Raw genomic sequence first — 17,031 nt, forward strand, 5'->3', positions numbered from 1 at the left:
ATGAACATCTTAGCACCCTGTATCCAGTAGTACTCTTCTGTCCGCATCATAGGTACCAGTAAAATTGTAAGTTTATTTCAGCCAACTATGTTGGTTAGTTAGATTAAGCACCAGATGTGAAAAATGCGCTGGTAATCTGGTGAGTTAGCAAATGTCCTGATATGGTGAGGCCTCATACGCTCACCACAGCCACTCATGAGCTGCGGGCCCAGACTCAATGCAAGCAGTCCTGTATGTCCAGCCAATTCAAATCAGTCATTGTTTTGTCTCCCCAGCTGGTTTACGCTTAGGTACAAAACTGTTCGCAGCTAGAGGATGCAGTTTCAGGTCCTTCATCCCCAGCATCACATGGGATCTGGCACAGGAGTGGTGCAATAACCCTTCAGCCACTTGCCTCTCCATGTCAGAGACCCCGCAGCCGCCATCTCGAAATCCAAGCTTCACTCTACTCAGGGCTCCATGCGCCCCCCCCCCCCCCCCCTAATCAGTGCACTGCCAATCCGACCGTAAGCAGTGATAAGGTTCTGGGTTTCTGTGGAATGGTAACCATTCAGCTCTACTTCAGAAGTGCTCCGTGTCATTATTTTTCAGGAAATTTGGTGGGTCCTGGGATCTCGCTGAGGACTCGTCCATTCGCATCTCTGCAAAGACATAACCTGACCACTCTTTTAAAGTTCTGCTTCTATGCACTAAACCTCGCGCTACATCTCAAGGTTATGTTGATGTGAGTATGTGGTCTGCATGGTACATGCAGTGTTTGTCTGAATAAACCAGAGTAAGAGAGGCCTGTGGCATCCATTGTGGATGCCCCTGGACTGGCCCTGTGTACATGATGCTAGTGAAGTTGTTTTCCCAGACAGTGGAAGAGAATTGCTGACATTACTGGATTCAAGCACCTTGGGAATCTATATAGATATTACATTTGTGCAGCCTTTACAGATACCTGTGATCAAAAAGGACATTTCTGAAGATGTAAGTAACTGGTCAGCATCACTATCAGGGTTAGCAAGTGTACACATACACACACGTACACACACACTTTCTTTGGGATATTATGGAAGTCATTATGAAAAAATTGCACCTGATTGATGTGTCTTGAGTTTGTGATTTTAAGTGTGCGTTGGTTAATCTTACAATATCTTAATGTTTGGGCCACAAGGACAAATGAAATTAATTTTGGTTATTTTAAAAGATATTGTGCCATAAACAAAGAACAAGTTATTAATCAGCACTTTATATTAAAAGACCTCCAGTCAGCCACCTTCCTACAGTTCTATGACTTCATGCTTCTCTTTGACCCTGTATAGTGTTCTGCTGCCTTTTGGCTAGGTTTGCACTACAGAAATACCACTTACATGCATTCATACATGCATACCTATATGCATACATACATACTTCAGTTGGGATAATGTTACCTCCAATTATCGGTTGCACAGTTATCTTAGTATCTTGTTAAAAAAAAAACTCCCAATGTATTTGATGAGAAAAAGCAAGTGTTTTGCCTCAGCATCAAAGTCATGATTGCAAAGTGGATTTCGAACCTGGATCTTCCATACCATGCAGTCATGTATGTGCATTTACAAAATCTGAAACACAGTAAATAGGCAATATTTAGATAGAAACATAGCTAATGGGTTGATTAGACCATCACAGTCCCTTGTCATCTCTCACTTATTTCTGTACTCAAAAGGAGGGGTTGGCTAATAACATGCATTGACCATAGAGGTGTAGGAAAGTACCCTCTTTTTGGCATGGTGTGTTTTGACTGTGTTCACTTGGATCCTGCCAACTAGGACCCCAGTGATTGTGCTTTCTCCCTCCAAATTTGGTTACTCTTGACTTTGTATGCCCCACAGTTGGCATACTGGTGCCCCATGTAAGTCCCTAGTATATGGCACCTAGGTACCCAGTGCATTGGGGCACCAGGGGTTCCCCATGGGATGCAGCATGTATTATGCCACCCATGGGAGCCCATGCAAAATGTGTCTGCAGACCTGCCATTGCAGCCTGAGTGAAAAGGTGCATACATCCTTTCACTACAGGTCACTGCACAAGTTCACAGTAAGTCACTCCTATGGCAGGCCCTCCTAGTCCAGAGGGCAGGGTGCAAGTGCCTGCCTGTGAGAGCACCCCTGCTTGAGCAGAGGTGCCCCTACGAACTCCAACTCCATTTTACTGGACTTTGTAAGTGCGGGGAATCCTTTTTACCCGTGTAGTGGGCACAGGTCACCTGTGTCCAGCTACATAATGGTAACTCTGAACCTGGGCATGTTTGGTATCAACCATGTCAGAACCATACCCCAATACTGTTGCCAGTATTGGTTGTATGATTCCATGCGCTCTTGGGGCTCCTTAGAGGACCCCCAGCTTTGCTCCTAGCAATTTGAGGGTTTTCCTGGGAAGTCCAGCTGTTGCCATCCTACAGACAGGTTTCTGGCTTGACAAGCTCAAGCCCTGGAAGGCAGAACAAAGGATTTCGATGGGAGTAGGAGACAACACCCTCTCCCTTTGGAAATAGGTGTTACATGGCTTGGTGGGGGCGGGGTAGCCTCACCAAGCCACTGGTATGTTTCGAAGGGCACATTTGGTGCCCTCCTTGCATAAACCGGTATGCACCAGTCCAGGGACCCCACCGGTCCATGCTCTGGCGTGAAACTGGACAATGGAAAGGGGGGGGTGACCACTCCCCTGTCCATCAGGTGGCCATTTGATTCTGCCATCTTGAATCCAAGGTGGACAGAGGCCCCTGGGAGCATCTGAGTGGCCAGGTCAGGCAGGTGACGTCACAGCCCCCTCCTGATAGGTGGTCACCCTACTAGCTGACCAGTCCCCCTTCCTGGGTTATTTAGAGGCTCCCTCGTGACTAGATCTTCAGATTCGACATGGAAGATTCCAGCAGGACTCCTCTGCATCGCTCACTTCATCTTCTGGCCACTGGGACAGCAACTGGACCCTCCATGAACTGACAATTTACAACTCCAGTGACAACTCCGCTTTGCAATATTGTTTCTCCGGCTCCTTCCAGCAACTGCAACATTTTCCTGGCTGTGCATCCTCCGAGTGCGACGAGTCTTCAGCCGGTACAAAAAGCAAAGAGGAATCTCCCTTGGAACAAAGGAGTCACTCCCCTGCATCCACAGGCACCAACTGCAACAACGACTGGCTTTGTGGATCCTCTCTCCTCCAGAACTGCATGGATCCTGCATCACAGGTGGTCTGGAGTGGTCCCCTTGATCCTCTCTGCCTTGTCCAACTTGGGAGACCGTGAGCCCTTGCCTACCCCTGTGCACCGCGACTCTTGCAGCCACCAAGACTTGTTGGCTCTTCTTCCAAGGGATCTTCAATCTCCATGTAGGCCCGGTCTCAAGCACTCTCCCCTGCAAAGCATCCTTCTGCCTGCTGCTCCAGTGACGTGGCACTCCTCTCCTGGTGTACTGAGTGGGCCTCACTGCAACTCCTGTGCCTGTTGCCTGTTGGGGCTGCATCCTCGACTTCTGGCTTTCCTCATTGCTGAGGGTCACCTGGGACTCCCCTCCTTGAGTTGTCTTCCCCTCACCCCACTGCACTCACACACCCCCTTCCAAAATCCCCCCACACCCTTCAAACTCTCGGCAGGACCTTCTTGGTCCCCAGCAGCTCTGCAGCTCTTCTTTTTCAACTCTTGCCTTTACTAAGGGTTGTTGGTGGTTTTTCCACACCACTGATGCCCCCCCCCCCCCCCTCACCCCCAGGGTCTCCATTATTGCACTGTTTTACATTGCTTTCTGTGCCTATTCCAGATTACTAATGTGTACAATAGTGTGTTTACTCACCTGCTAGTAGAATATTGCCTATACAGTGTTTTAGTATCTTTATTTTTGTAACGCTGTGTGGTTCTTTCATGTGTGTAAGTGCTGTGTGACTTTAGTGGCATTGCAAAAGCTTTGCATGTCTTCCTTTCTTGTGCCGTCGCTCTTTAGTGGGCCCTTGCTTGGGGAACACGCTGGTCATGCAATCCGCGCCACTAGCTGACTAGAGCTTTGTTTTAGTGAAGTGGGAATGGCTCCAAGCAAGGACCAATGCTTCCCCCCCCCCCCCCCCACCCAAGGGAAAGATCAACTTTCTGCCCATCCCCCCTTTATGGGCAGGATTGCCTTCAGCCTGTCCCCTTAGGTGGAAAGCCCACAAGACAACAGGAATTTCTTTGCTTTTGTGATGAGACCCATGGATCTACCCCCAAATCAAGGGTGAGACAGTCTTTCTCACATTAAAAATCCCTCGAAGTAAGATACAAAGCCATTCAAACCAGCATGTGATTCCTTTGGCCCAAGCTTCTGGATTGGATTCCTCCCACCAAATGAGACTGGTTCTTTCTCTCCTATCCTTTCTCCAGCAACCGTCCCACTTTCTCACTGTTCCTGTATTTGCAATGCTCATGTATTCCACTATTTTTTTAAAATGTATTGCTATCTTTGCCTATTTATGTAGCTCCTACGGGTAAGTATGTATTTTTACTCCCCACTTGGGTTTGTATCCCGAACAATTTTGGCACATACTCCTATAGGTGTTTAGTCCACGTTACAGATACCGAAATTAATCTAAAATAGATATTGTCGGATTTATTTAATTGGAGGTTTAGATTTTAAAGTCTGAGGATGAGATCTTTCCCAAGACTAACTAAGCTCCACGGAGGCCAGTCCTCTGACCTAGTTGTATTTTGTGAATATTTGCTTTCATAGAGTGTGTTGTACATGTTAAAGGGCCTAGTTGGAGAGGAGCAACGTCAGCAAAACCGTTACCTTTGCACAAAGCCCAAGGGCTTTAATAAGAGAGAACGATTATAAGATCCACAAAGTTTATTATTTTCTTCACATTATAACGTATTTTATCAGGTTTAATGTAGACAAACTGAATGTATACTATGATAGAAGTTCATTTGTAGTCCCGATCCCTTATCAGTGCTCATGAAGCATGTGCTAGTCTGATGATAGTGTAGCTTGTATTCATGTTTTTAACGAGGGTTTTCATACCAGAGAATTTCCCTCCAGAAATGATCATTTCATTCTAAGATGGTTCTCAAGATTAGTGTGTGTTTTTAAAAATATAGGAAGTGTTTGCTCCAAACAGTCCTTTGGGGTTGATACTTTTGACAAAGTTTGCAACATAATTTGAGTTGAACCGAATGTTTTTGCTTTTTTCACAGGTTCTACAAGGATTAGATTATCTACACACCAAGTGCAAAATCATCCATACAGATATAAAACCTGAAAATATCTTGATGTGTGTAGAAGATGCCTATGTCCGTCGAATGGCTGCAGAGGCCACTGAATGGCAAAGAGCAGGAGCTCCTCCTCCGTCAGGCTCTGCAGGTCAGGGTTCACTATGCGATTAGAAAACTTGTTCAGTGCATGAAGCTTTCACCATTACTTGTTATTGCTGCTTTCATCATAAGTGAAAGATAAGACTGATTAGTGGTCTTCCAGGCTTCACCCTTTAGTTGAAGACTTTTTGAGTTGTTTAGTGTTCACTGCTTGATTTACAGGAAGGAACATGATTGGAAGGTGGTGCTACATTTGGCAATGCTCCAAATCTGGGTTTTAACTTCTCCTTGTTATGATCTAGCGGAATAGGAATTCAGCTGTAACAAGCTCTCAATAGCATAATGAGAAGGACATGTTAAATGTGCAAGGAAGAACCATCTGCGGCTTGGGTTAGGAGTAGCATTGTCAAAATGCTAGAGAGCCCTGAGGGTTGGTCTTCTAAACAGGCGCAGTGGTATTTATCTGTGTCAAAAAAGAGACCTTTAACTTGTCTTAAACTGTTAAAAGAAAAGTTCAAAAATCAAAGTAATCCTGAGTTATCTAGCTTGGCCCAGACTTGTCAGTTGCTGCTCTGTGTTTCTGATAAAGACTGTACTGTAGTTTTGGCACTATTCAGGTTATTTCTTCACCCCAAAGTTTCTGTACTTGAAATCTCAGAATGCCTTTCGACAGTGCCAGATGCAGCTGTGTAACTCTGTCCTGTAGCTTTGATCAAGTTGTCTTCATTTCGCCTTCGAGCTGACCTAAGCCTTTGAATGTGGGCAATGAAATTGTTTCATTTAATTCCTGTTGTGTGGTCCACCACATTGTCATATTTTGACAACAAATGATTTGCTCTCTGATATAACAATGTTCCCTCTGATATAACCTTTACCTTCATACTCCGCTGAAGGGCGCTATTTTGTTTGTCTTCGAGTGGAAAGTTTTGTTGTAGGTGCACGCACAACAATGGAAAGGGTATTAAAATTATTATTAATCAGAAAAAATGCCTTTTGGATGAGTGGAAATTAAGCACCTGGACCTTTTAGTCCACGGAGTTGTCCATTTTTGCATGCAGCACCTTTGAAACAGCAGACCAATCTTGTAATAGCAAGCTTAATGCATTGAATCATTTTTGTGACACCTTTGTCCCAGTTACTGGGACTTAACACTATAAACATTACAGAACAAGTGTCAGTGAGTTTCGAATTTCTGAGGGCATTAACGGAAAATCTAGCAGCTAGCCCATGACCACTGCTGAAATGGTTACAGTTGTATCTTATCCTCAAAGTGTCTGTTTTTTTCATTTGGGTATTATATTTGTGATTATTCTTTTTACCGACCTTTTAATAAAAATGACATCCTTCCTTTAAGACATACAACTGCCTGGGCATTGAGTTTAATGGTGGGGAATTTACCGTGCCATCCTGGATATGAGTTTCTATGCAATGTCACATCATACAGTAAGATTGATCTGCTTGGCTTCACTACATCTATTGAGTTATTTACCTAAAGAAAGATAGAGAGAAAATGCTGTAATGTTCTTTAAATTATTACACTTCGAAACAGACATTTGAATTACATAAAAATACCCAAGATGTTGCTTTTTTCCGCATCATATGTTATCCTGCTGTTTGCTTAACTTTTATGTAACATTCACAAGATAGCTGTGAGTGTATTTAGGTTTTTCGTTTGAGTTATGCAGACGTTAATTTTAATTGTGTTGTCTGCATGCACCTACGTATTATCTCTTAATTGATTTGCTGTATTGAGAGATAACTCTAACTTGATGTCCCCTGTGGAACTACAACCTCTGTAGTGGAAAGATCACTGATACCACGACGTTTATTGCATACATTCCTTCTGTGTTGGCTCTTACCCCTGCAAGATTGCAGAATATAGTTAATTTAAGATTTTGTCATTGGTCATTGTTTCTTGTAAGATTTTCACAGAACTCCACTTGTAATATTTGTAAATGTATCTTTTTTTTTCTTCTTTTCAGTGAGTACTGCACCGCAGCAGAAACCTGTAAGTACTGTCACACATATCTCTCAATTTTAATTTCTGAAACTTTTGCTTTTCCATAATCTGTTTTGTTACTTAACATACATACATTAAGCTGTCTGGGCATATTCTCTAGTTTATTGTAAACAATGGCACTGCCCGAAGGCGGCTCAACTTTCCAGAAAAGTCAGAGTACTCATCTGAACGGATGTGGTTGATATTCTTTTATTTATTTTATTTTTTGTCACAAAGTTTGTCCATCTGGCCTTTCTAGCTGCAAGATGGAATAAAAAAAAATATGATGTAGATATTTTTTTCTTTTTAACAGACTCAAAGAACACGGGTAATTATTTGCTTAGGTGAAGATACACAGCTTCCTTTTATGGTTCCAATCTCTTTTTATTGTCACTGGGCTAGAGAAGAGCATTTAGTCCAGGACAGTAAGCGCCACAGAACTTAAGAGTAACGGCATGAAAGCTAAGTCCAACAACATTCCAACCCCCCAAGCTCCCCAAGTACCTTACCCTCCCAGGGTACTCACTATTTGTGAACTTGTTATGAAGCACCTAGTTAGCTATTGTAGTGTACATTTTAGTGACGGGTGCAGCAACATTAAGAGAGGTTGTACCTGCCAAGCGTAGTAGTCTCAAGTATTTAAGACATGTCAATGCCTTGAATTCTTTAGCTTGAAGTGCAGTGTATGGCCTTCAGAGATCCCTCTAGGACTCCCCCTTGTGGTGTCAAAACTAGTTAGCTTCTCCATCCACAGGACGTGCCACAAGCGGCGGAGCCAGGCTAAGTGTGTCTGTACCCCAGTGTGCAAAGATAATCTGCTGAGCTACCCCCAGGACTAGGTCAGTTTTGTGGCTTTTGCATTAGGAAAGTGATTGCATTGGGGAGGCCCAGAATCATATAGGCCGGGAATCGTGGAAGTTGCATATCTAAGCATTCGTCTTTGTCAGTCAGGATCGTATCCCAGAATTGCCCTAATTTAGGGAAGTTTCAGAGTATGTGGAGCATAGTCCCAGGTGACCCACAGTGTCGCCAGCTGTCCGAGCTGCGTGCAGGATTACCTCTATGCAGGCGGGAGAGGGTAAGATTTCAGTATGTCGTGATCTTGGTGGCTGTCTCAGTACTAGCGGTGTTGCGTGCTGTATGGTGGGCCCTGTAGTACACCTCATTCCATTCCTTCGGGGAAAACTGTCTGCCGATTTAGAGTTCCCAATATTTTTTACCTATGGTTTTGGGTAGTGGGGAGGTCTGTATGAGGATGTTACATAGTTCGGTGTCGCCTGTTTTAGTGACCAGCCCCATCTCAAACATTGTCTGGGGTCGGCATGCTTCGCCTCAGAGAGTAAGGTGCATTAGACAGTGTCTTACCTGAAAGTAACCCAGTCATTCCGTCTCCAAAAGTGTAGTCTTTTCTCAGCTGGTCATTTAAAAAAGTATGGTCAATGGAGCGGCAGGCAGCCTTATGCCAACGGTTGAACGCCATATGGTCGAGGCTCAGTGTGAAGTCTGTGTTGCTAATTATAAGCATTAGGAGAGAAGGGAATGGTGATGGCCGCTTACACTTTGCTACTGAGTCATAGACTTTTGACATTGATCTCATGAACTTGGAAGGAGTATGCGCCCCAAGCGTGTTGCTGTTGTCTCAGGAATGGGAGCTTCCACAGATGTGTACCCACGATTACGTGGTCCATGAACTGCCAGTGTTTATCTGATTTCACCTGCACCACTCCCGCAAGTAGTGGAGCTGTGCCACCTGATAGTAGTTTAGGAGGTTCAGTATTCCCAGCCCCTCCATAGCTGGCAGTAGATAGCTCAAGTGTCTCTTCATTCATGGACTTCCGCCCTCCCGCCCAAATGAAACGGTGTAAAGCCTTTTGTAATGAGCGGAGCAGCCTAGTTGGAGGGTCGATCGGGAGGGTCTGAAAGGGAAAAAGGATTCTCGGGAGCATAGTCATTTTTATGGCTGTTCCTGGCTCAAGCTAAGAGATACGGTACAAATGCCATTGTGTGAGGTCCTTGGTGAACCATTGAAGCGGAATCCTGTAGTTAAGGGTTGCGGTGTCTGGTACGGACGTAGCAGGCTGTATTCCTAGATACGGGATGGATGTCCTTGCCCACAGTATGGGAAATCTACGAGAGAGCTGCGTTTCCACTTCAGAAAGGCTGTGAGATTTAGGTCCAGAGACTTATGGATGTTTATCCGTAAGCCTGCCGCTTCTCCGAATGCTTCTACATCTGCTAAAAATGCCAGCTGAGCACAAAGAGGATTGTTGAGGGCCACTAAGACCCCTCATCCACATAGTGACTGATGTAATCTTCCCCTGAAGCAGACCCCGGTGATGGTAGGGTTATCACGTACTCTCTGTGCAAAGGGCTCCATATATTACGCGAATAATAAAAGCAACAAGGGGCGCCCTTGTCTTGTCCCCTACATTTGGCCATTAACCCAGAATGTCGCCCTTGTGGAGTCATAGTTACTCTGAATTCAGGTGCAGAAGCAAGCCCCAAAGCTAAAGCAGGTAAGCATCACCTCAAGGTAGGACAGGTGTACAGGATCAATCGCGTTCTCTGCGCATATGGCCCAAAGCATGATATGCGGTTTGGAGCGTTATGACTTGTCTATAGTGTGGAGAAGTCTCTTAGTATTATCATTACATTGCCGGTGTGGGACGAAGCCTGCCTGGTCTGGAGCTATCGATTTGGACATGAGCGAATTCAGATGGGCCGCCAAGATGCTTGTGAAGTGGTTAGTGTCGACATTAAGGAGGAAAGTGGCTCCATAGGACTCGCACTGTTTCTTGTCTTTTCCGCGCTTGAGGAATACTATGATAGAAGCTTCCTTCATAGAAGACAGCACCGAGCAAGGGCCTGTTATCGAGTTGAATAGTCTAGTCAGGATCGGGGTCAATTTTGTGCAAAAGGTCCTATGAAACAGTGCTGGAAACCTATCCAGCCCTGGGGATTTGTGAGGCTTTTGTCTCACTATAGCTGAAATAACTTCCTCCGTTTGGATAGGTCGATCCTGCTCGTTTTCTTGATCTGCTGTGAGGTGACTCTTGTGCACGACCTGGAGATATAATTCTGGACCATCCAAGGGTAAGGTTTAAGCCGTGTATAAATCCTTGTAAAAGTCCTGAAATCGGGAAGCTATAGGACTATCGTTCACAATCTCTTCTCCACCACCCATTTCCAAGGATTCCACTCTTGCAGCTTGTCATTGGGCTCACAGTCTGTTAGTCAGAAGCCGCTCACAATTATGTCCTCCCACGTAAAAGGAGTTTTTGAGTCGCAGTAAAGAGTATTTGGCTTTGCCGATATGTAGGCCTGCGAGCTGTTTTCTAGATGATTCCAGCTGCTGCCAGACCCTAGGGGCACTGGTGCGGTGATGTATACGCTCCAATTCCCTGACCTTTTGCTGTAATCTTTCCTACTGATCCCTATGCAGTTTATTGTCCACCGCCGATACAGTAATATATTCCCCCTTGTCACTGCTTTTAGAGTGTCCCACAATAGTGAGACGGGGTGTCTGTGGTGTCATTGATATCTAAAAAGTTGCATAGTGCCGTAGTGATCTGTATAATTCAGGTTTGTATAGGAGGGCTTCGGGCAAGCACCAAAGCTGATGTGTATGTCTCCTTGGGGGAAGTACTAGGTCTACTGTCACTGCAGCATGGTCTGAGAATGAACTTGGCTTGATACCTGCAGATGTAGTCAGATCCTGCACCCCTTTGGTCTCCAGGAAGTAATCAAGACGTGCATAGGTTTTGTGGGAATTTGAGTAGAAGGTGTAATCCTGGAAGTTGGGGTGGCGTTCCCTCCATACATCCCTCAACCCCATCTCTTACAGCCATTGGACACCCTCTTCAGATAACTCTGCTGAGGATTCATGGCACTGTGCACAGCGATCCTTGTTATTGCAGAAAACCATATTAATATCTCCCTCTAGTAAAACCAGCCTGTCCCTCTGCCACTGATCGGGCGAAAGTCTCACCATTTTTGCAGTGTTAGTGCAGAGAGGTCCTGGTAAATCATCAGAATGTGACCTCTGAACTGGAGGGGATGCTGCTCTCTAGCTTTTCGTAAGATTTGCTCATTCAAGGGGAAATCGTGGACGCATAACCAGAATGTCAGCAGGGCGGTAGTTCTCAGAACAACGGAAGCCTACTCTGTGTGCACAGTCCAGCTGAATTGTCGTGTTGGTGAGTGATTCCAGGATCTGAGCAAACAGGGCCTGCACATAGGATCCAATGTCTCCTTCCTCTGCTGGGGTCGGGGCTCCTCTTATGCAGATGTTGTTGCGCCTTGACCTGTTTTTGAGGTGTTCCGGCATGGGCTTGTAGGTTTTAGGTGGATTACTTTTTGTTAGAGTTGCTTATCTCTGTTTGTCTCCTGGTTCTCCAGGTCCAACAATTTCTCCCAGCTCAGCTAAATCTTTACCTACTGTCCTCAGGTCTTGGAAAAGGTCTCTCATGACCCTCTGTAGTTTGCCCCTATGAGAAGCGAACAGTGCTTCCAGGAAGGAGCAGGTCACAGGGCCTTCAGTCTCCTTGTCCTCCGGCTGTATGTCCTGGCTTGTAGGGGGAAGTCAGTCACCAACTGAACCTCCTGTTGGTTTCAACAGCATTTCTTTAAGGGTTTGGTCCTTTTTATAATGGGCAGTTGCCATGGTCGGTCACTGCTGCAGGGCCCCAGTTACGGCTGTGAGGGTGGAGAAAGGGTCAGGGTGGTCTCTGCAGCCCCTCCTGTCCGCTGGTTATGAGTATGTGCATTTGGGGTGTCGCCCAATTACTGGCTCGTACTCTCAATCCGGGCCTGGTGATGCAGTGTCCTGTATCACTCCACGTCCGGAGCCTGTGCCACAGCGTTGGCTATCTTGCTAGGGCACCCCTCTAATGGGTCTTAGCACCTCTCCAGGGCACCAGACCTCCTGCTGGCCGATGACACTCCTTACTCCCTGCCGCTTCAGAAAGTTGAGTGAGTTCCCCCAAGGTCCCAAAGTAGGCCTCTTTGCTCTAACAGTGCCCATTTGCCCTGCTATATGTTGCTTTGGGCTGATCTGTTCTGATTCGGAGCTTGCAGTTTGCAGATCAGGTAGACTCAACACAGGGACCTGGGGGGCCCATGGCGGAGAAGATCGAGAGCTGCTGTAGTCCAGGAGAGGGATGCTCTATATGAGACAGACTATGGCCCCTTTGTGGCTGCTGGCCTTTGCCAGATTGATAAGGGCATTCCCCGGGTTTCTCAGGAGTTGAGCACGAAGTGCGGGGCCTGGCCGTCCAGATTTTTCCACAGCTCTCAAGTAGCAAAGCTAATCAGACAGGGAGCTGCCGGGGAGTGGGGGTGAAAGGGGGAGCAGCCCTGGGGCAAGCGAGATGGTGGTTGTTTAGGCCACTAGGGTGGTGTTAAGGAGCCGCATGGTCCAGTCGGCTGCCACGCCCCTCACGGGTGGTAGCGCCACGGGTACAGGCCACCAGAAATAGGGGATGCACCGCTGCCGAGGTCTAGGCTTGTGCCCCGGACTCTTGTTGGAGGCTTGGTCCGCAGCCCTTTGTGGCCACATAGGCCCACCGTACAGCGGTCACTCCTCCAGGGGGGAGGTAGGGGCAGCAGACCACCTTTGCAGGACCCTCTCGTCAGAGCTAGAAGCCAGGCGGGGCCAGCTGATCTTGCTGTGTTGGTTTTTGTCTCCTCTGAGCTGCTAGTAATCGGGGCCACCACCCTGGGCTCAGTAAGTGTGCTAGTCCCACTCGCGTGCAATAGGCGGAGGGGGGTAAAAAAAAGTCCAGGCCCCTCTGCATTCACACAGCAGCTGTCATCTTAGTTGTGGAGGGCACCGCAGAAGTGCTCTCATCTCTGTCTGTACTTCAGGAGGGGCCCGGGCCCATTTTCAGCATCTACAGGGGAGGAGGGAGAGATGGGAGAGGTGTCTGCCTCGATCTGCCGGCGGCGGGGTCAGAGGGTCCAGAGAACACATCCTATGTGCTTGACATCTTGGTCACACTCTACAGCTTCCCTTTATGAGCCTCGGAGCTTAAAATGTGGAAAGAAATTATGCCACTGTTCTGAAGGTCTTCTGAAGATGTTTCTGACATAATCAGGCATCCTCACATATCTGAGATAGTTTTCTCTCTTGTCACCCTTACTCTGCATGAAAAGTCTCCACCCACAGTAGACATTGTTTTAAATTATGGCCACCTCGAACTCATGGGAATTAGTGTGGTTCAACCCGCCAGATTTGGAAGCATATGGTGCACTTGAGGTATTCACTACAGCAAACATTTAACTTTGTGTCAGGAAGGTTTTGAATTGCTGCGTAAATGAGATCTTGAAAATTCATGTTTCTTATGGATACTACTACCAATAAGAGGTCCTCGCCGGCGTGCTGACTTCAATTCCCTTTTTTCCGTGCCTTCGACGCTAAAGGTTTTCTCCTAGCTCTAGTTACTGTTTCGAAGGTGTCCTTTTTGTCTCCGGTTACAATGTCTCCTCCTAGAAATTCAGGGTTTAAGCCTTGTCGGGAGTGCGGGGTCGCATGTTGGTCACGGACCCTCACGATGACTGCCTTTTGGTGCCTAAGTTCGGAGCATGATGTGGAGGAGTGTGTGTCCTGCCAAAGCATGAATCCAAAGGCGCTGAAGAAGAGAGAAGCCAATCTCTTTCTGGCTAAGGCGAAGAAAGGGCACAGAAGTCATCGCAGATCGTCTTCACATACCACTTCGAAGAAGCGGCGCCGACACGACTCTCAGCGTCATTCGGTCAGAGGTCGTTCACGATCCAGGTCTCCATCTAGACGGCATCATGCGATGTGGGATGTTAGTCCTATGGTGACTCCTCAGCCTCAGAGCACTCAGGCTTTTCCGGCGCCATTGGTCTTAGAGGTGGTTGCACCCCAAGAGAGCCCTTGTTTTTCACCTGGGGTGCAGGATTCTGATGCCCAGCCAGGCCAAGTGCTGCAGGAAGATCAGCGGTATCCTGCCTTCCCTGCTCCGGGAGCGGATCCGGCAGGATTTTTGAATGCCATGTTCAACATGTTCAATGCTATGGCCCCTGCTGGTGCACCTGCTGGTCCCACGGGTCTTTTGGCATTCTCATTGGGCACTCCGGCCCCTTAAAAGTCGGCGCTGTTCATGCCTTTTTATCCGGCTGAGGGTGCTGGTTCGGCACCGATAACTTCGCTGCATAGGCCTAGGGTGCCGATGACATTGCCTTATAGGCCTGCGGCGCCGGTGTTGTCACCTTATACACAGTCGACGCCGATGACGGAACCTCAGGTGTCCACGGTGCCAATGGGATCCGCTCCGGCGCCAAATGGATCTGGATTGGATCGTAGTGTGTCTCCTTCTCCTGGTCCACGTCTATCCGTCCTGAAGCCGTGTCATCAACGTCGGCTCAATGTCGACGATTGGAGGCCAGGTTGAGGTCGCGGAGAAGAGCACTGAGGCTCTTAGAAGAACAAGAGTACAAAAGACAGCTGCTAGAAAAAGGAGAGATTGCTGAGCCCTTGGGGTATTATCAGGGCCTAGACTCAGCCAGTGGGCTAGACATTTCCCCGGACTGGGATCTTTCATCTCCAGGGGAGTTGGAAGGCAGCAATTTTATTGGACCTTCCGTTGCTGGCTGCTGAGGTTAAAACAGACATTTTGACCGAGGTCCTGCATCCTTCTTCTGCTTCAGCAGAACCTTTGCTTACATTTAATGATGCTCTTACAGAGCCTATATTGGAGGTTTGGAGGAAGCTTGTGTCACGCCAGCTGTGAACAGATCTGTTGCAAGACGGTATGGGGTGGCTCCGGGAGATCTGGGATTTTTATCAAAGCACCCGACTCTGAAGCGTATAGTAGTCCAGGCCTCATGTTCGGCACGTTCTGCACCAGGCTCCTTCCCTGTTGTTCCTTCGGACAGAGAGTCCAAGAGAATGGAGTAGTCAGCCAAGAAGACTTTTTCATCCTGCAGAATGGCCCTGGAAGCAGCAAATGCTACCTATTAGTTAGGGAGATATGTACACACCCTGATGGACGCAGCTAAAGCTGTAGTTCCGGACTTACCTCAGGATATGCAGGGGCAGTTTGGTGAGCTCCTGTCAGACGCTCAAGCTGGGCTAAGCAGATTATCCAGTCTGGTCTGGATTCTACAGAGTCAATGGCCAGGGCGATGGGTACCTCAATCGCTACCAGGAGGCATGCGCGGTTGAGGTCTTCTGGCTTTTCAACAGATGTCCAGACCACTCTATTGGACTTGCCTTTCGATGTAGAAAAGCTGTTTGGAGCCAAAGCTGACTCTGCCTAAGAGCGCTTCAAGGACAGTAGGGCCACAGCGAAGTCTTTGGGTCTGCAGGCTTCCACTACTACCCTTTTCAGGTCCTTTCGGAGGTTCAGGGGGGTTGGGCGTGGAGCCGTTTATCACAAGAGACCCCAGTCCACAGTCCAACAGCCTGCCAGCCTCCCATGTAGATCCTTTAGAGGACAGGAGAGAGTTCGGACAAAGCAGCACCCTCCTTTATCCTCCTTCTCTGGGGGACAACAACAAGGGAAGCAGCCCTAGTTTTCTACCCATTTTGAGTCACACTTCTCCTGTAGCCACATCAGACTCCTGGGTTCTAAATATTGTTGGGAAAGTATATGCCATTCCTTTTCAGGAGTTTCCCCCTCCCATCCCTCCCGGTCCTTCGTTTTGTTCAGAAGACCATCTCCTGTTGTTGCAGCAGGAGGTTCAAATCCTGTTATCAAAAGGCGCAGTGGATTTGGTTCCAGAGCAAGAAAGGGGTCAGGGTTGTTCAAGATATTTTCTGATCCCCAAGAAGGATGGTCGATTGAGACCTATCCTGGGTCTGAGGATTTTGAATTGGTTCCTCAAGCAGAAGAAATTCAAGATGCTGATTCTAGCGCAGGTGCTTCTGGCGGTGGTTGCAGCAAGTCTCAGGAGGAAGGGAATATCAGTATTCCCTTACCTGGATGATGGGTTGATCAAAGCCAAGTCTCCAGAGCTCATGCTGCATCACTTTCAAATGACATCTCAGTTGTTGTTCAGTGTGAGCTTTTCAATAAACATGCCCAAGTCTCACCTGGAGCCCTCTCAGCGCCTCCTGTTCATAGGGGCAGTACTGAATACAACATTGAATCAGGCCTATCCGCCGCCTCAGCGGATTCAGGACATTCAGGCGTTGATTCCAATGTTTCAAAATGGAGCAGTTGTTCCAGTCCTCAAGGTCCTTCACCTGCTAGGTTTGTTTGCTTCTTACATTCGGTTGGTCACTTATGCACGCTGGCACATGAGGGCTCTTCAGTGGTTCCTCCATAGGCAGTGGTTTCAACACAAAGGGGATCTCGAGGAGTCAATAACGATCTCCAGGGACGCTGCAGCGGATCCTTGATGGTGGGCTGTGGACGGCAACCTCTCCCAAGGAAGGCCGTTTTCACTACCACCTCCGGTGGCTACGGTCATAACGGATGCTTCCACTCTAGGGTGGAGAGCTCATCTGGGGGACCTGGAGATCAAAGGTCTTTGGTCTCCAGTAGAACAAACTTTTCATATCAATCTGTTAGAGTTGCGGGTGATAACGTCCGTCTCTCAAGGCCTTCCTCCCGTCCCTTCGCGGTCAGTCAGTTCAAGTCTTGACGGACAATAGTACTGCGATGTGGTACATCAACAAGCAGGGAGGAATAGGGTCGTACCTTCTCTGCAGAGAGGCTCTGTTGCTCTGGTCCTGGGCCCAGGACCAGGACCATCATACTTGCTT

At 47.5% G+C, this 17,031-nt stretch overlaps 1 protein-coding gene across 3 annotated transcripts in view; it reads left to right on the top strand.

Annotated features, from left to right (window-relative positions):
- SRPK2 (SRSF protein kinase 2) overlaps positions 1-17,031 on the top strand; it is a 516,420-nt gene that overhangs the window by 426,723 nt on the left and 72,666 nt on the right. For all 3 annotated transcript variants that reach the window (XM_069229855.1, XM_069229857.1, XM_069229856.1), the window contains 2 exons: positions 5,183-5,348; positions 7,282-7,307. In XM_069229855.1, coding sequence (XP_069085956.1) covers positions 5,183-5,348; positions 7,282-7,307 — 192 coding nt within the window. The remainder of the gene's footprint in view (positions 1-5,182; positions 5,349-7,281; positions 7,308-17,031) is intronic.

The sequence above is a fragment of the Pleurodeles waltl genome, chromosome 4_1 (assembly GCF_031143425.1).
Source record: "Pleurodeles waltl isolate 20211129_DDA chromosome 4_1, aPleWal1.hap1.20221129, whole genome shotgun sequence".
NCBI classification, from domain to species: domain Eukaryota; kingdom Metazoa; phylum Chordata; class Amphibia; order Caudata; family Salamandridae; genus Pleurodeles; species Pleurodeles waltl.